The 19914-nt window shown below is 43.2% G+C and overlaps 1 protein-coding gene across 1 annotated transcript; it reads left to right on the top strand.

The window, feature by feature from the left end:
* Nucleotides 1-10873: 10873 nt before the first annotated feature.
* On the top strand, nt 10874-11778 carry LOC101573412 (maternal embryonic leucine zipper kinase-like). The gene has a single exon (XM_004628565.2). The coding sequence runs from the start codon at nt 11014-11016 to the stop codon at nt 11776-11778; it is 765 nt and encodes a 254-aa protein (XP_004628622.1). The 5' UTR covers nt 10874-11013.
* Nucleotides 11779-19914: the final 8136 nt, after the last annotated feature.

The raw sequence follows: 19914 nt of genomic DNA, 5'->3' as shown, positions 1-19914 counted from the left end.
TAGTTTATGTAATAAGGGGAGAGAGAGAAAGAGAGAGAGAGAGAGAGAGAGAGAGAGAGAGAGAGAGAGAGAGAGAGAGAGAGACAGAGACAGAGACAGAGACAGAGACAGAGACAGAGACAGAGAAATAGATATGAAACTTCAACCTTACAGTTGTAGAATGGGCATGGTGGCACATGCTGTAATCTCAGCTCTTGGGAAATTGTAACAAGTGGATCACTATGAATCTAATCTAGTAGTGAGACCCTGAACGCCCTGTAGACCCTTCCCTAAAATACAAAAACCAACCAACCAAACAAACCTTACAGTCACATGCTGACAAGTATAGATAGAATTACAGAAAAACAGGGCTGGTGAGATGGTTCAGTGGTCTAAAGCACCTACTTAGAACAAGCTAAGCAAAAGCACTGGGACTGCGGTTCAATCCCCAGCACCACATGCCAACCAGCCCCGCCCCCTGGTAGGCTGAACTGGCCACACACACACACACACACACACACACAAAATAAATAAATAAAATTTAAAAAAAAAGAATTACAGTGGTAACCATCATAGTAATTAAGCAAGATATTTCAACATAGATTAGAACTGGTGACTCCAAGTTTGATAAGCAAAGGGATATTTTCATGGTCTCTAATAAGTTCTTCTTTAGAAATAAAGAGTAAGTAACATAATCTTAGAAAATCCTGACCGATACCACCTGAATCGAGGGCTAGCTAGCATCATTGGCCAGCTACAGTACAAGCATAGCCATGCTCAAGAACTACACCACACACATCTAGTCCCCAAAATGACACAGGACATCAAGCAACCATTTAACTATTCCTCATCAAGCTGTGGTGGCACATACCTCTAATCTCAGCATTCTTGGAGGCTGAGGCAGGAAGATAAAATAATTCAAACCCAACATGGGCAATTTAGTGACTTAGTGAGACTTGGTCTAACAGCCAAAAATAAAAGGGGTTGGGGATATAATAGTTCAATGTGAAAACCCTGGGTTCTGTATGCAAGAAGGAGGGAGAAAGAGATGAAGGAAGGGAGGAAGAAACTGTTCTGAGAAACATGTTTTGCCAAGAAGCACAAGAGGGGCCTACAGAATATGAAGGCCAATGACTAGCAAAGCCACAGATCATAGGCCAGTGCTCTAGGATCCTTGTAAGTCCCCAGGAAGTCAGATCCAAGACCCCAAAAGGCTTCAGCCACTAGTTCAGCTGACTTGTCCTCATCACCCACTCCAAGCTCAGGAAGTGTGCTGGTGCCACCATTACAAAGTGCCCGTACTACCAGCATCCTGGGCTGTGCTGGCCAAAATCCATTACCAAGGGCGAGTCTCCAACCAATCTCCAAGCTCTAGCTCCAGATTGCTCCAGCTCAGGTTCCAAAGGTACTTAGGCCCCAGGAAGGCTCTGGAGAACACATGAGGACAGGCTCTGTCTTCCCAGCCTGCTACCTACAGCATAGTTAGGTCCTTCCATGATGTTTTTATAAATACACTGGAGTTGGGAGCCATCAAAAAACAAAGTTAACAGTGCTAATAAGGATATAGGCAGAATCACATGCCACCTAAAAAAAAAGCAACAGCTTCTGCAGGATTTCTAACAGACACGGTGTCCTCCTTGAATTGATGATAAAACATCAACTAATGAGCCGGATGTGGTGTATGCCTATAACTTTAGTGCTTGGGAGGCTGAGGCAGAAGGATCAACATCACATGTTTGCAGTCACTTTTGGATACATAGTGAGGTGAAGCCCAGCTCAAACTATCTAGAAAGACCCTCTCTCCAAAACAAAAAAAGAGACAGACCCAAAATGAGGAACATTCTACAAAATAACTGACCTGTAATCTTCTAAATGCCTGTTTTGAGAGACAAGGAGAAACTGAGGAACATTCCAGCCTGAAGGAACACACAGAAGCGAGACAACTCTGCACATTGCTTGATCTTGAGTGCATTTGATGATCAGACTCAGAAAAGGTTGTGCTTCGTGGAGGCAACACACACTACATGTTTTAGGGGCAAGAGGAAATCATGCCTGCAACTTATTCTTAACTTGTTCAAGAACTCAGAAATTCTTTGAAGTATTCCTGTATCTTGTTTTTTTAAAATTATATTTAGAAAATCTCAAGGAGTCCAGGTACACCCAGACTAATACATTTTTACCACAAATGTTACCATTCAGTGGGGCAATATGTCTAATTATCCTTTCTATAGCACTGAAAAAAATAATGAAAAATAAGCTTGAGGGGCCTGCCCCTTAGCTCAGTTGTTTAACAAAGCAGTCAGCCTCAGGTTGCTGTGGTTTGATCCTCACAACTCCAGCCAGTCAAACATAACCTGAAGGCATTCTGAGGTGGGGGGGGGCAAAAAAAAAATCTTGAAGCACTGGACCTGGCAGCACAAATTCACACTATTTCTTTTTTGAAACAGGGTACCACTGTATTACCCAGGCTGGTCTGGAACTCTTGGACTCAAAGGATCTTCCTGCCTCAGCCTTCCAAAAAGCTAGAATTACAAGTATGTGATACCAGGGCCTGGCTTTTACATTTGAGGTCAAATGTCTTTCGAAGTCAGAATCTACAACACTGTTGGAATGGTGTATGTCTAGATGTCCCCCAAAGCTGAGGCTCTCAGGTGGGGGTTCAGGAGGTCACTTGACTGTGGGATGTGATATGGATTAATCTACTGATGAGTTTACAGCTAAATGTGATGTTGGGAGATGAAGACTGGCTGGAAGAGTTGTGTCTCTGGGGTCGTGACCTGGAAGGGCTTGTCTCCTTTCATCCTCCCTTATCTCTCTCTGCTTCTTGTCTGCCATGATATGAACTCTTTTTCCTCTGTCATGCTTCTCTGCCAGGTCATTGTGCCTTGGAGCCAACTGACAGACTGTGAGCCAATAAAAACCTTTCCTCTGTTAAGTCCTGGATGTTGAGTATTGTGCCTCAGTGATCAGAAAGCAACAAAGATAACCATCAACACAAACGCCTCATTTTTCACACTGAAGCCTCCCAACGAGTCAGGCATTGCATTGAGTCCCAAAATGTTTTGTTTGCATTGCAAACAAAATGAGGACTTTACACTGGAGTCAGTCACTCCGCGGAACATGACAAGATCATTAAATCTAGAAAACATTTAGGTATTTCTCTCACCTGTGTATTACACCAGGCAGCACTGCCTTCATTATCCTAATGGATAATGTATCCAGGGGTGGGTGGGTTCAGGTATGTGTGCACAGAGAAAGATCCAGGCTTTCTGCCCCACTTCCTATAAGAAAAATAATATAAAATTATGGGAAAATGGGGTAGAACCTTGCAGTAGCATCATGAATGTGTAGGACCTAGCATTTGCAATTGAGACAGATCTGGGATGGGGTGTAGCTCAGTAGCAGAGTGCTGGCCTAGCATGTTGGTAGGTCCCGGGTTCAACTCCCATTAAGAACAACAATGACAACTAAAAGTAGGTAGGTCTACTTTGTCTTAAAAGTCAAGAAGTCCAACAAGTTCCTCAGTGGTGGTATCTTTGAATCTATGTGAACCAAGGTTCTTCTAAGACTTTTCTGTCACATAGAACCTAAGTGTTTCTTTGAGCTTTCCCCTCAAAAAGAATGAATCTACTAGCTTTGTTAACAAGTCAAGCCAATTGGTATTGGGCTCTTGCTTCATATTCAGAGATGAGATATTATAGTAAGTCCATGGAGAGCAACTGAGGACTTTACATTGGAATCAGTCACTCCGCGGAACATGACAAGATCATTAAGTCTAGAAAACATTTAGGTATTTCTCTCACCTGTGTATTACACCAGGCAGCACTGCCTACAAAATACAATCCCTGACACACCTGAGTGTGTGTGCTACTGTACTAGTTGCTTCCTTCCAGGGAGTCCCAGCTGATATTCCCTGAGTCCTGGTCAGGGCTCCATGAAAGGTCCCTCTCCTACTAGCTCCTTTGCCCCTCACAGGGGGGCTTTGGTCCTTGCATTGTGCCAGCCACCTATGTGGTGGCATTTGGCTTCCTCTCACCTCTCATCCCTTGCTTCTCTCCCAAAAGAGGCTCCATTCTTGTTTCCCACTCTTGGCCTTTGCATACCCTACTCCCTGCTTCAAGTATCCTTTCCCCTTCTACTTCCAGCAAACTCCTACATGGCCTGAAGAAACAGTTGAGCATCACCTCTTTGATGAAGACTTTTCCACTTCTAGGAGTCCGAGTGGGCCTACTCATCATGTGTTCTCCATAGATGTGGAGCAGGCTACTCTGGCCACCAATTTCATCTACCTATTTCAGTAGTCTGTTCCCTACCAATTGTCCCCAGTGGCCTTAGACAGACAAAGGAAAGGGCCACATCTCCTGACCCCTGTAGACCCAACACAGCACAGTGCCTGGCATATGCCTGGTCTTCATTGTTTCTGTTTGCTGCAGATGATGGGAGGAAGGATTTTTGCCAAGTGTTCTATTTGCTGGTTGCTTATCCCTTGCAGGACTATTTGCTGAGTGCATCAATAAAAGTAGCTAGTAAAATATATCTGTGACTCAAGGGGGTGGGCAGGAACCTTGAAGAGGCCTCCTTCCTCCAGTGAAAGGCAATGGGGTGACCTTGCGGGTGATATTGACCTTGAGGGTGGCACTGACCTTGAGATGCAGGATGAGAAAGTCCAAAGGAGGGAGGTGTTCTAGGCCACAGTAAATTTGCTCTCTGAGGCCACAGTGGGGGCATCCATAGATTTTTGTCTGAGGTGGGCTCCCCAGGAGCACAGGGCAGTATCAGGCTTCCGGGAGGCAGTGCAGAATCAAGGAACAGGCTGTGGGTAGTGGGGCTCTGCAGTCAGTGCCAACTAGGTCAAGGCCCCATGGCCTGATGAGAAATGAGGCTTGTACTTCTGTACTTCTCAGCTGGGAAACATGGAAAATAGCAAAGAACAGAGCAGCATCGTGCATGGCTATAATAAGGACTTGTAACCAGTGTCATATACTACCCATCTGAAGGAAGCACAGGCCATTGCCAACTGGACTGAAGGTCATTTGCTCTGCCCTGTTAGAAAGGAGGGAGAATAGGGATTAAGAAGTGCCAGAAACTTTGGGGAATAAATCACAGCTGTTTAGATTCCTGCCGCACCCTCCATGTTTCCAGCTGCCCTTCCCAGAGGCCTAACCCATCTGGTGCAAGGTGTTGCTTGGTACCTCCTGGTTGGTTTCTTTCACAGAGAGAATGCTAGGAAAAAGTAAATACACACCATTTGGCCCCAGCACCATGGTGCCTCTGCTCAACACAGTCCTGGGCTCTTCTGCCAGGCCAGGCTGGGGACCCAGGTGTTAAAAATCTAAACAGTCTTGACATCCTATACCACAGCTTACAGCACATGCTGGTGTACTTTGGGCAGAATATAGAGAGCCTGCCATACCGTGACATTCCAGTGGAATGATGGCTGGTTGAGAATATTTTAAAAAAATTTTTTCCGTTCATTAAGCTTGTCTCGAGAACCTTGAAGCTGTCCTGTTTCCACCCAGGGGCACAGCAGACAGGGCCTTCTCACCTTATGGGACTGAGGCCTTGCTACCCCTGTGGTGAGCATTGTCCTGCTCTCTGGGCACGCCAGTGTCACCGCTGCCCTGCCCCTGAGGGCTACCATGGGAAGAAGGGAGCTACTACCTCCATGCAGTCTTGGAGTCTGTCAACCAGTGGTAGGTACAGAAGTGGACAGGACACCCTCCACGCCTTTGCTTCTGCTAATAACAACCATGCTGACACCACCTCTCCCATCCTTGCCTTACCAACCCCCTCCCAAGTCTTCCTGGGTGCCCTTGCTACGTGAATCTGGCCTAATGAGGCCTTTCTTAAAAGTTTCCTAGAGCTCTTCTTTAGGTGGCCCCTTTGTCTTTTTTGACTCTAAGTGTAGTGTTGGTTTACCCCCACCCCTGAGACTGTCCTAATGGCATTCTGGGTACAATACAGCTGGTAATTGGAGGTTCTTGCCAGAAATCAAAGCCCAAAGCTGGCTGATAATAGTGTGACTGTCAGCATAGCCCCAGGGACTCCAGTGTCTCCCAGGCTCCACCTTCCCCTTGCCTTTCCTTGTATCCTGAAGGTGCATAAACAAGTCCTTCTTTTTTGTGGAGGGACTTCCGGGGCCCAGCTAGAAGTTCAGCAATTCGTGGAAGAAGTGACTCTTGGCTTTTCTTAAGACTAAAATAAGCCAAGCCCAACCCTGGAATTCTTCTCAGGGCCTGCCTCTCTGACCCCAATCTCAGGTGTCCCAAGTGCACCACAGCGAAGCCCCACTGAATCAAAGAGGCAGAGACCTCCAGCCGGCTCTGGAATTTCAGAGCTCTGTTCATGAACTAGTTTATAGGAATCCTGCGGGCTCAGGCTCTGGCTTCATTGTGCTCTTCCAGAGCTGTCAGTGCCTCTTAAACAGCACTCTTCCTTTTTAATCACTTAATGTGTGCACCAGTCCTGAAAGAAAAACTATGTATTTGCTCTCTCTCACTTCCTGTGGGGAGGGCGGGGCCCAGGGGCTGCCTTTGGCAGTTGCTATGATTCACTGTGGCTGTCAGGCTCTCCTTCCAAGGCAGGGGAGTGATTTGTGCATCTTTGGAATGCAGGTAGGAGCCCTCCCTCCAGAAGGGCTTGGTGATAAAGGAGAGTTGAAGGAAGGCACACCTGCTACGGGAAAGCATGTAGTGTACGTGTTGTGTGTGGTGAGCATTTGCGTGGTGTGGGGTAGAAGTGTTGTAATACCTGCCAGGCCTCTCACTCCCTCACAGGACCTTGGCAGGGCCTGAGCATCAGAATATTCCCTCTGTCAGGAGTGGGTCCCCTCAGGGAGTCCTGCAGCTGAGCTGGACTCTTGCCCTCACTCACTCCCACGGGCAGTACTCTTGAGCCTTGGGTTCAGTCAGCGCAAGTTCAAGGGAGAGTTCAGCTATGAAGGGCAGCAGCCAGGCAACCACTCCAGAGTTAGGACTTCCTTTGCTTTCTGGATTTGAGAGGTGTGATCCTAGAAGGTGATAAAAGGTAATAGTGTGAATGCTGTAGGTAGCCTGTCTAGGTGCTAAACTTAGTCCCAAGACAAACTAGATACAGAGTCCTTCAGCAGGTGGCTCAACTTGTCTGCCTTGTTCCTCTTCTGTCACTTGTACAACAGAGGCACCCACATCCTGTGGCAGTTGTGAGGAGCAATGGGACTCCTTCATGGGAGGAGCTGAAATCAGTAACTGACATAATGTGACACCCATTGTCACTATTAATTAATCATTACACATTTATATTTTTTGGGAACATCCATCAGTGTCCTAGACTATGGCAGCAATGAGTTAGGGGGCACATTTTAATCCTCTGAAACCCAGGAGACAAAGTTCACTCAAAGATTTCCCTACATTATCAAGAGGAGAAGACCAGCAACCCCTCACTTCCTTCTCTATGGCTAGGGATCCATTTTCAGAGAAGTTCTAGCATGGTAGCAAGAGCTATGTGTTTAAATGTTTCTTTTTATGGTACGTATAATGCCATTCATTACTTCACTATTTTCAAAGCCTCTCTTGAATCTATATAAAATCCATGTAATAGGAAAGTGTAACACTAAATAATCATTTGTGTGTCCATTCGTCCATCTATTCAACAATCATTTCTAAGAAACTATCAATCGTATATGATGTTTTATATCATGATAAAATCAAAAGAAGATATACAGTACTGGGCATGGTAGCTCCCACCTGTAATCCCAGCACTGGGAAGGGAAGGCTGAGGCAGGAGGATCATTATGAATAGAAGACCAATCTGGACTACAATGTGAGCCCAAGGCCAGCCTGACCTGCATAGCGAAACCTTGTCTCAAAAAGTTTTTTAAAAAATTTTTAAAAAGAATGAAAGAAAAAGAAAAGGACATATAGTTGATGCTGTAATATACTTACATCAAGATTGCTAACTAGTTAGAAATGATAAAATCCAATCCCATAACATCTCCAGATGTAAACAGTTTCTCTGTTGAGAAGCTCAAAGCACATTTGCTCTCAATGGGGGCAATTTAGAGGCTCGGAGAAAATCTCAGTCACATGCACACCACAGCCAGACAAGCCAAACAACGGAAATCATCTGAGAAGAGACAAGAAACTGCCCGTCTCCCTAGGCAAATGATTTCTAGAGGTAGCAGTGGAAAACAACCCAAAACATTTGACAAAAGCATTTCTTTTCATAAGCACTGTTTACTATAATACCCCACATTTGTGTAAACTCTTTGTGTACTCCTTATACCAAGAAAAATGCACTGCCTTTATTAAACAAAAAGCGCATATTAGTTCTTTAGAGGAAAGCAACTGTTGTCACATAAAACCTGTCACCTAGCAACAAAACAGGGACTCATGACTCGGTTCCTCCAGCCGTAGGCACACAGCCCCACCCTCTTGCAGGCTCATTCCTCTTGATCTGCAAACACACGGTTCTTTTAATAGGACCTGTGGTTAGAATCACTGGATTCTAAGTTTCTGGTTTAAAATACCAATCAGTATGAAGTCCTGCCAATTTCTCAGCATTTAATCACATAGTCAGAACCTCTGGAAAAGCCACAACATAATAAAACAGGAGGACCTTTGGGTTGGGTTTCCTTTTCTTTTTTTCCCTATCCTAAAAGCCTGTCAGACAGTGTCACCTTCTTGCCCTTTACCCAGGAGCCCCCAAAGTTGTTCTCTGGCTTTCCTTACTTGGTATGAAAATGGAATCATGAAGGAAATACAGCATTTATTTGCAGAGTCAAAGCCTACTGGTTAAAAACCCAAAGCTGTCTCATTGCCTACTGTTAAGTCAAAAGGAATAACATACTTCACTTTCAAAGGTGAGGTAGAATAGAGCCATTGGAACGCAATGTTTGGGAGTGAGTTGCCAGCCAACATTCTATAGAACAGAGTGTATTCAGTGGTATGACTCACAGATAAATGACTTCACCATCGTGGACCTCAAACTGGGTGTGCCATTTGCTGTAGACTGATTCACAACTTAACCCTTCCAGGAATGGAAACTCCATTTGCCTCTTCCCCACGAAGTCTTAAATATTTCCAAGTGGCCACAAGGATGTCCACAGGAGGCAGACACAGCCAGTCAGGGACGGTGGCAGTGCACAGTGGCTGTCACGTCCAAGGACATCTGTTGTTTCCCAGTAGGTGTGTCCGCTATCAACAGGGACACTGACTGAGGGGAGATGTAAATTCAGCAGCTGAGGAATAAAGTATAAAAGCCAGAATAATGCTTGTGTGTTTGTGATGTAGGCAGCTTTATTTTCAAGAAAAGCTCAATGTTCCCTGAGCCTCACCATATCCTGAAACCCTATTTATTGCCTTTCTGTTTTTCCCTGTGGTACCAGGACAGAGAGCAGGGCCTTGCACATGCTAGGCCTGAGCTCTCCCATGGATCAATACCCTGCTCATTACATTTTTTTTAAAGCAGACACTTAACATGTTTTTCATTATCAGCCTTCCAAGGTCTTAAGCCCCTAATGTTAGCTAAAGACCTGGACGGGAGGGCAAGGTCTGTGTAATCCACCTACAAATTTGTAGATGTTCTCCTGAGTAAAGAAACAGAAAATCAATAGGAGTGCATTCTGCTCTAGTCACTGAGGACATAGTCCCCCAAATTCTTCATGATTTGATGATTTGTTATTTCTTCCAATTGTCTTTCCCTTTATTTAAGGTCAACTTTAACAGTAGTACAATGACTCCTGTGACCCTTGTGAGAATAGCAAAGGCAAAAATGTTCCCCTGGGCTCTGAAATGTTGGCATGGTCTTAACACTCTTGAGTTCAATCCCCAGCACCACAAAAAACAAAAACAAAAACAAAAACAAAAACCACTCCTAACAAAGGGTTTGACAATTTCAGTGAAAACTGAGAAGAATCTAAGCCAGGCAGGGCTGGAATCCAGCCCTCTGAGAGGCTAAGGTAGAAGGGAACCCAGACTGGCCAACTTAGCAACTGAGACTGTCTTAGAAAAAGAAAAGGGGGCGTGGCTTGGGCAGTGCAGAGATCCTAGGCTTATGCCCTGGTGCCCCTCCAAAAAAATCTGTAAAATCTGTAGTCACCAGTAGACCTTAGAGATGGGAAAGTGCTCTAAAGGGACAAGATTACTGCATGCACCTATGCACCTAGCTGTGTCAGCGGCACCTCCCAACCATGCAGTGCAGGAGGCACTACTCCAGAGCATCTCAGAGTCTACAGGAAGACTTGAGTGAGGACCCTCCCCTCTGTGCTTCCCTCCTAATTCACCTCTGACAACTTACTTCTCCTCTCCTAATTTCAGGTTCTGAGACTTTCAATCATATAATGTAAGTTAATAGGTGTGTGTATTGGCTAATTTGGGTTAGTATAGTTTTCTGGGACTACATCCAACTGTGGTAGCACATGCTTGTAATCTCAGCACTTGACAGGCTGAGGCAGGAGGATTGCCACAAGTTTGAGGCAGCCTGCGCTACATGGTGAGACCTTGTCTCAAGGAAGAAAAGAGGGCTAGGGAGATAGCTCAGCAGCATAAGTACCTGCCTAGTAAGCACAAGATCCTGAGTTTGATCCCTGGTACAAAATAAAAGAAAAAAAAGAAAGAAAGAGAAAGAGAGAGAAAGAAAAGGAAGGAAGGAATGAAAGAAAGAAGAAAGAAAGAAAAAGAAAGGAAGGGAGGAAGGAAGGAAGGAAGGAAGGAAGGAAGGAAAGAAAGAAAGAAAGAAAGAAAGAAAGAAAGAAAGAGAAAGAGAAAGAAAGAAAGAAAGAAAGAAGAAAGAAAGAAAGAAAGAAAGAGAAAGAAAGAAAGAAAGAAAAAAGAAAGAAAGAAAGAAAGAAAGAAAGAAAGAAAGAAAGAAAGAAAGAAAGAAAGAAAGAGAAAGGAGAAGTTCTGGAGTCGGAAAGGTTCCAAGTGGGAGTTTCTCGTTTCAGCTGCTCTGCTGAGAGGGCTTGCTGGCTGCTCTGCCCTTTTGCCCGTCTCGCCCGGTCTAGCCCTCCACCTCGCAGGTTCTTTCTGTGGTTTTCAATAAACTTCCAGGTGAACTATGAAAGATTATGATGAGCTTCTCAAATACTATGAATTATATGAAACTATCGGGACAGGTGGCTTTGCAAAGGTCAAACTTGCCTGCCATATCCTCACTGGAGAAATGGTGGCTATAAAAATCATGGATAAAAATGCACTAGGGAGTGACCTGCCTCGGGTCAAAACAGAGATTGATGCCTTGAAGAATCTGAGACACCAGCACATATGTCAACTCTACCATGTGCTAGAAACAACCAACAAAATATTCATAGTTCTTGAGTACTGTCCTGGCGGAGAGCTGTTTGACTACATAATTTCCCAGGATCGCCTGTCAGAAGAGGAGACCCGGGTCGTCTTCCGCCAGATAGTAGCTGCAGTTGCTTACGTGCACAGCCGGGGTTATGCTCACAGGGACCTCAAACCAGAGAATTTCTTATTTGACGAACATCATAAAGTAAAGATGATTGACTTTGGTCTCTGTGCAAAACCTAAGGGTAATAAGGATTACCTTCTACAGACGTGCTGTGGGAGTCTCGCTTATGCAGCACCTGAGTTAATACAAGGCAAATCATATCTTGGATCAGAGGCTGATGTTTGGAGCATGGGCATACTCTTATATGTTCTTATGTGTGGATTTCTACCATTTGATGATGATAATGTTATGGCTTTGTACAAGAAGATTGTGGCGTGCAGTATGCAAGAGTGTAGGATCAGGGGGCTTCCATCCAGATGTCAGAAGAAGGCCTGGGATGCCAAGCAGCGTGCATCTGAGGGCAATATGTGAAGCTGTGAGCATGTAGCTTAATGTAGACTGGCAAACCAGTAAATTGGAAAAGCCAGCAATGTAGAACTGCTGAGGAAGGCTGCAGGCAGTGAGTGGGAGCCTGCTCTGTCAAGCCCTTTGGAGCTTGCGCCCTGGATGCTGGACATGGAACTATGGGATTTAATGTTTGCCTTGCTGGGTTTTGTCTTGCTCTGTTCCCATTCTTTCTGTGCTCCTATTTCTCTTATGGAATGCTGATGCTATTGTATGTTGGTAGCTGAGTTCTACAAGAACTTTAGAGAAGATCTAAAACCAATATTATTCAAACTCATTAGTGAAATGGAGAGGAAGGAGTACTTCCAAAATTATTCTTGGAAGATAGCATTACCCTGGCCTCCAAACCAGACAATGAAAAGCAAGAAGTAGAATTACAGGCCAGTTTCTCTAATGATGCAGATATCTTTAACAACATACTGTCAAACAGAATGTGAAAAAATCAACAAAAGATTGTGTACACTGCCTCCTGAGTGCTGGGATTACAGGCGTTCGCCACCACACCTGGCTAAAGATAGCCTCTTTGATAAATGGTGCTAGGAAAAGTGGATAGTCACATGCATAATATTGAGTCTAGACCCAAATAGCTCACCATATACTAAACAAAAATCAAAATGGATTGAAGTTCTACATGTTTTCTTTTTGTAAAATTTATTTTAGAGAGTATAGTAATAATTGATATGGCATTAAAAACAATACAAGAACAAAAATTTAAGGTTTTTTGAAAGCAGGTGGTAATATTCAATCATATGTCTGGTCTTACATAACTGTATCTGTTAATCTGAGCAACAGATTTGATGGTAAAAACATAATATATTAACCACTGTAAATTAGCTATACTTGTTTTGAAAATCTGTAACATGTATTGTTGTATGTTACTCTGTTTTTGTCTTTGTTTCTGACTTTGTTTTTACTCCTGAAAATAAAATTTAAAAAGAGAGAAAAAAAAAAAAAAAAAAAAAAGAAAGAGAAAGGAAAGGAAAGGAAAGGAAAGGAAAGGAAAGGAAAGGAAAGGAAAGGAAGAAAGAATACAGACTGGGGGGCTGAAATGATGGAAGTCTATTCTCTCATCAGTCTGTAGAAACCTGAGACAAGGTGCCGACAGGGTTGGTGTCTCCTGTCCTGGCCTTGTAGAGGGCCTCTTCTCACTATGTCTTCATACAGTCCCCTCTGGCTATGTCTAAATTCCCTCTTGTCACGAGGACACTGGTCATATTGGACAGACTAGGATGCACACTAATGACATTATTCTCAATCACATTTCTAAGAACACTACATATAAATACAGTCACAGAGGTACTGGGATGAAGATGGGGCTTCAACAATGAGAACTGTCTTTGGTGGAGGACATTAATTCAACCCATAAAAGTTTGGCAAACCTGTCTATTTTGGTTGGACCTCTTCCAGAAAGTGAGATAACTGTGTTTGTTTGTTTGACGTCACTAAGTACTGAACACAAGGAGCCCTGAGCTGTACCCCTCAACTCTTTTTAGTTTTTTAAATTTTGAGACAGTGTCACTATGTTGCCAAGGGCAACCGCAAACTAAATACTCTTGCCTCAGTCTTGGGAATACCTGGGAGGACAGACCTGCACCACGACACCCAGCCTGAGGTTAAGTCCTGAAGAGACTAGCAAAGGAATTTTCTGCTCAGTTCCTCCACTTCCGGACTCCCCAGGTCTGGCTCATTAGGGGACTAGCCAGATCCTAGCCCAGGCTACTACTGTTAAACTAATTCTTCTAACACCAACTGCTACCCAAATGTAGACCCTGCGAGTAATGAGCTGAACCATGTCCTCTTAAATTCCTGTGATGAAGTCCCAATGCCCAGTATTTCAGAATGTGACCTGGTTGGAAACAAGGTCCTTACAGAGATAACTGAGTTATAAAATGAAGTTACCAGGATGAGCTCTAAGCGAACATAGCTGATGTCATAAAAGTGGAAATCTGGACCCAGCAGTACACATAAAAGAAGATATAAAGACCCGGGGATAAAACAGCTGAAGGGGCCAACCCTTCTGTAACTTGATCTTAGGCATGTGTGCATGCTTGCGTGCATGTGTGTATGCTTGCATGTGTGTGTTTGTTGCTGGAGATCAAACCTACAGCTTTATGCATGACACACAAGTGTTCTCCCACTGAATGTCATCCTCGCCCATCTTGGGCTTCTATCCTAGTCCTCTTTATGACAATCCCAGCAAAGAATTCACTTTCTTTCACTTATTTAAGTCATTCAATCAGCGTCTCTGGTATCCTGGCCCTGAAGTTAGGATGACAAATAACATAAACTTCCTACCCTTAAGAAGCTTGTGATCTTTTGAAGGGAACAACTACTTCAAAATATCTTTTGAGTTCATTGTAGTTGGCATTCTACTTCTTTATAAGATGGGAAATGTGTTTTTATTTCTATTTTAATTTCATTTGTTTTTGTTTTTGTTTTGAGACAGTTTGAGCTGGCCTTGTGCTCACTTTTGTAGCCCCCAGGCTGGTCTCAAACTCACAGAGATCCTCCTGGTTCAACCTCCCAAGTGCTGGGATTACAGGCAGGCGCCACCACACCTGGTTCCAGGGGACTGAGACGACACACCTGGGCATCTGGGACCAGGACAGCGGCATGCATGGCATGTGTGGTTGGGGATCAAACATTGGTCCTCGTGCTTGGCAGGTAGGTGCTTATGCTTCTGAACTGTCTCTCCCACCCCTTGGTTTTGTTTTTTTGAGACGGGGTTTCACTGTGTACTTCAGGCAGGTCTTGAACTTGAAATGATCTTCCTGCCTCAGCCTCCCAGTGCTGGGATTACAGATGTCCACCACCACACCTGGCTATTTTAATTTTGTAGCAAAACACCAACCTTGGATGAGAAGGCTCAACCTTTGCAGAGTCAGGGGCAATGTTAATTTCCCTCAGCTCTCCCAACCAACTGCCCGAGTCTTTCCTCTACACAGGATCAGAAAGTTTTGAGGGAATGCAAATAAGATTTCGACATAGCTCAGCCCACTCCCAACCTTCTTTGGCTAAAAGCATTTCTGCAATTTACAATTTTGCAAGGACGAATGAAACTTCTTCAAATAGGACCTACTCTGATGTCTCCTTGGACCTCTACCACACCAGAACCTTGGCTCTCTAGCTCCCCAAATCATTATTCTCTCTTTTCTCAACCTGATTAATCTGCCACTCTCCAGCTCTCAGTTTATTCATCATGTTTTCTAGAGAGATTTCCTTACATACCCAGCACTACCTACGATGCGCCCATCTCCTGCCACTGGAGAAAATTTCCAACATTGTGAAATATTGTGTAGCAACTCTGAGCCAGGGAAGGCATCTCTCTCTGCTATCCTTGCACAGGAGCACATCCTCAGAGCTCAGTCAGCATAAGTGGAATCAAGGAATCCCCTTAAATTTCCAATTCCAGTACTGGCTCTCAGGGTTTCCAACTTGGAGAACAATATTTTAAAAAACAATAAGACATTAGTGAACATTGTCCTGCTTCAATGTTGTATATGGTTAGATTTTTGGACTTATGTGCAAACATAAGAAGTATATAATTCTTTATGCCTATTTTTAAAATATATTCTAATTTTTAAATGTTTTTATCATATTCTGTAGAGACTTAAAGTTCAACATATCAATACTTTATGAAAAATACCTGTTCCATGTTATGCCTAAGATGTTTGATATTCAGACAGATAGTGGGGTTAAGCTTAACAGCCTAAATTGTATGGTAATAACGATAAGCTTGTCTTCTGGATGGTTAACACCCTAAGTTTGCAGACCAAATTAGAGAAAAAGGAGGGCTGCAAGGAAAGCCAACATTTTGGCCCTAGCCTTCCAAGGTCAAGTAAGACTCAGGACATATGAGAACTTGTACTGTTACATAATGTAAGTCGATAGTGTCCCAAATTTTCTGATCAAGGAGATTACGGGGCCAAAGAGGAAAGTGATCGAAGACGTAGAGTGTGCCTAAGGAGAGTCACATGGAGAGAAAACATTCTCTCAGGCTTTCACAGAGAGCACATTGGCCAAGCAATGGCCGTGACTCATCCACATGGCTGACACTGACAAAGGTTCTACAATCTGAGGTACAGGATCTCAGGATAAATCCTGAAGGGATTTCACTGACCTTATCAAACCCAAAAGCTACAATTCTTGTTGCATAGGTCCTGCTTTACCTTGGTCTTAACCATCCAGCAGAAAGGTATAAAAACAAAATATAAGAAGTAAAGCCATGGTGTTATGTTGAGCTGTTGGGGACTCAGGTCAACAATTTCTGACATTGCCAATCAAACGGAAGACCCAATACTATTATGGGCTACTGAACTCTTTTAGAATATTTTGCTGAGTTTACACATCTATAATGTTCAAATAACGGAACTTAACAAAAAAAGGGGATACAGATGAATGTCCATTTTGTATCTGTGTATTCAAAGTGGTTAGGATAGATATATAGTTACATTCTCTAATTGAATAAAGGGCTTTGTTCTAATGGTGTTTGTAAATAGGATATCATGTCCGCATCAGTGGAAGAATGTATGCAATGTGTTAATTATTGAAACTGCCCTACCAATTTGATTTGAAACTGTCTCATTGCTATTTGTTTCTCAATAAAACTATGGGAAAAAAAAGACATTAGTGAACATAGGCAAGATCAGTACATGTTTGAGTATTATTGAGGAAACAAGTCTTTTACACAATTGTTTCTCATAAAGCTCCTCTTCTATGTGAAAATTAAATTTCTCCTATCACACGCTCTCTGAGTATAGTTCCTGAATATCTAATTAATATTCTCTACACAATCTCTCTTTACACTCTTAGTGTTTGTATTTCTTATCTCTTCATGTTTATAAACAAACAGACACTAGTTTACTGGTAACAAATGACCAGGTTTCATGGGGGATTAAAGTTATTCTAGACCTTCTGTATTTGATTTAAATTAATTATTGAATGAGTTTAAAGGAACTGCAGGGCAAAGGTACACCTTTTAGTGAGGATGGTAATTGATCTTCCAAGTGTTTAATGGGTTGCTTGGGTATAAAGGGGATTATGAGTCCAGGGGCCCCGCCCTGGAGGAGTCTGTAATCTAGCACAGCAAGTAAGTAAAAACAAATACTGCAGGTCAGCAAGATAAGTGCTCCCAAAGGAATGTGCAAAATGCTGTCAACTTCACACAACCAATGGGAACCATGAAGTTTACACAACTGCACCACTCCCACCTTTTAGCAAGTAGTACAATGGAGAAGGAAATCTACTGACTAGATCACACTAATTGCCCACTCACAGAACCGTCAGTCTGATACTAGTCCCTCCTGACTTTTGAGAAAAAATAAGCAAACATGTTTCCTTATGCTGTCAGCTTCAGAGAGATGGTCACTTCCTTTGCTCTTGTCATGACCTTGTCATTGTCCCTCTTCTGCTCGCCAGGTTCCTCCACTCTGTAGTGTGTAACTCTTATTTTACATTATGGTTGATTTTTTTTTTCCAGTTCTTTGAGTCAGAGTCTTGCTGTGTAGCCCAGGCTTTAGTTCAAGGTGATCCTCCTGCCTGAGCCTCCCAAATGCTGGGATTGCAGGTATGTACCACCACCCCAGCTACAGAGGATCTTTTGGCACTGAGTTCTCCAAGGAAGATGAGTTAACATTCCTTAGTTCTTCTGACTTTGGAGAAATCCCTCCTTGATTTCTGGTTTTCTTAAAAACACAAGCTAATTAGTTTGGGGTAGTTGGGCATGGTGGCACTGGCCTATACTTCCCACACTCTGGGAGTCTGGGCGGGAGGATCACAAGTTTGAACCCAGCCTGGGCAATTTAGTGGCTTATTGAGACCCTGTTTCAAAGTTTAAAAATAAAGGCTGGGAAGATAGCTCAGTAGAATATGCTCTTGCCTGGCAAGCGCAAGGGCCTGAGTTCAATCCTCAGTTCTGCCAAAAAGACAACAAAACAAATCAAAGTTTAAAAATAAAAGGGAAGGGGTACAGTTCAGTGCAGAGGCCCTAGGTTCAATCCTAGCAATGCAAAGAGAGAAAAACAAAGAGTTCGCAATAATCAGGGAATTCATACTCCTAACACATAGCTTCAACATTTTGCTTAGGTTTGGAGAGATATAAAATGAAGTTACCAACACAAAGTAGAAATCAAGACAGAAAATAATGCTGAGTACAAATGCTCTTACAGCTACAAGCACAATGTATTATTAACATCTTCTCTTCTGACTCTATTGAATAAAACTGTCCTGTTGAATCAAAATAATTTTCCGCTAGTATGTGTACGTCTCTCTGTGTGTGAGGTGCTGAGGATTAAACCCAGAGCCTTGGTCTTGAAGTATGTACCCAGGTCTTTTCATTTTTAATTTTGAGAAAAAAAAATCTTGCAAAGTTAGCCATACTGGGCTTGAACTTCCCGAACCTCCTGCCTGAGTCTCCCACAGCGCTGGCATTACAAGCGTATACCACCATGCCTGTCTTGTATTTTTAATTCATAAGGTCCGATAAAGTTCTAAAAAAAAATTAAGAGTAATGCTTATATAAAATATCTGCACTTATAATGTACATAACTAGAATTCCTAGTCATTTTATTTAATAGACATGTCTTCGAAGAGTAAAGGCAGCTGCCCGGGTGATCTGCAGGTAGGAGCTGCACTTCTTTCCTTACTAGTTTTCTATTTCCTTGGACCCCAGTAATGACTTCGTCACCTCTTCTATGCAGACTATATGATAATTCAAATGGTCATTCATTCCGTCCATCATTCATTCACTAATACGTACTGAATGCCTTCTGTATGCCAGATGCTGCCCTACGCCCTGGGGAAATGTCAGGGAACAAGCAGGTATAGTGCCTGCCTTCTTGGGGTAAAGGTTAATGTGAACAATACAGACCATAAACATGGGAGCGAGTCATAAATATCCTAATGTCCTGTAGAATTGAGTGTTGTGAAGAAGTCGAGAAAAGGGTTGGAGCTGGCAAGAGAATGCTGTGAACGGGATGAATAAGGGAGTCTTTCTGAGAAAACCAGATTCAAGCAGAGACCTAAGGAAGGAAGCGACAGAGCCATTAAACATCCTGGGGAGGAAGAGCAAACACAGGGCATGGAGACAGAAGCCAGTCCAAGACTCCAGCGTCTGGAAACCTTCTTTTCTATTTTAATGAAAACAAAAGCAACACGTTCTAAGTTCATCTCGCAGGACATCAGCCACTTCTCCACTTTGCATTTGCTTCATGCTTCATAAGCATTGGAGGGCTCAGTATGAATTTGTTCATCTGAAAAGATTATTGTCTCCTCTTTACTGTCTTCCAGCAGCTCATATGCATAGGTTGGCAGGTTGAGGCAAGTTCAGGCCAATTGGAGGGAACAGAATTTGCTGGGTAGGACCCCAGGAAGACTCCTTAAAAAGACAAAGTCCCTTGGCCTAGATCTTTTGGCCGTTGGTCCCTCACTGTCCTGATACCCTGAACACAGACCTGACACCAGAGCTGGAGCATTTACCTTACAACCTCCTGGTGACAGGCCTGGGGACAAGAGTCACAGGTAGAACACTCCAGCTGCATGCTGGAAGCAGCCAAGGACTGGCAGTGGCCCCATAGGTTGTGTCCATCCAAGAACTAGCAGGCCAGAGACCTAGCTATGCACAGAACGAAAACCAGGAAAAACATTTGATGCCGCTAAGCCAGTTCCTCTTGTGTCCTGGCACTCTCAGCGAAGTGGGATACTGTTGGATGCATTATTATACAGAGAAATACTCAGCCAGGTTTGAATATTAACTTATTTATTAACAAAATAACTCAGAGCTTATTGAAAAATATTGACACCTGAAAGTAAATTCACATGTCACACTTCAGAAGAGAGGAAGGCGCTGGAAGAGTGTCTAGCTCTCGCTCTCCTACTTCCATGAGGTCCCATGAGGGGACAGTTATTTACTTATTTATTTTTTAAGGTTTTTATTTTTATTTTTTTTCAAATCAAATTGGTAGGACAGTTTCAATAATTAACACATTGCATACTCTCTTCCTAGTGGTTATTTGCTGTACAAGATGCAGTCATGATATCCTATTTACAAACACTATTAGAACAAATCCCTCTTTTCATTAAGAGAATGTAACTACATATCTATCC

This window comes from Octodon degus, unplaced genomic scaffold (assembly GCF_000260255.1).
Source record: "Octodon degus isolate 3935 unplaced genomic scaffold, OctDeg1.0 scaffold00024, whole genome shotgun sequence".
Lineage (NCBI taxonomy): Eukaryota > Metazoa > Chordata > Mammalia > Rodentia > Octodontidae > Octodon > Octodon degus.
Note: the sequence above shows the minus strand (reverse complement) of the source record. Positions and strands in the feature narration are given on the sequence as shown.

Coding starts and splice junctions, on each gene's coding strand:
- LOC101573412 (XM_004628565.2), top strand. CDS start 11,014: ATGAAAGATTATGATGAGCTTCTCAAATACTATGAATTATATGAAACT.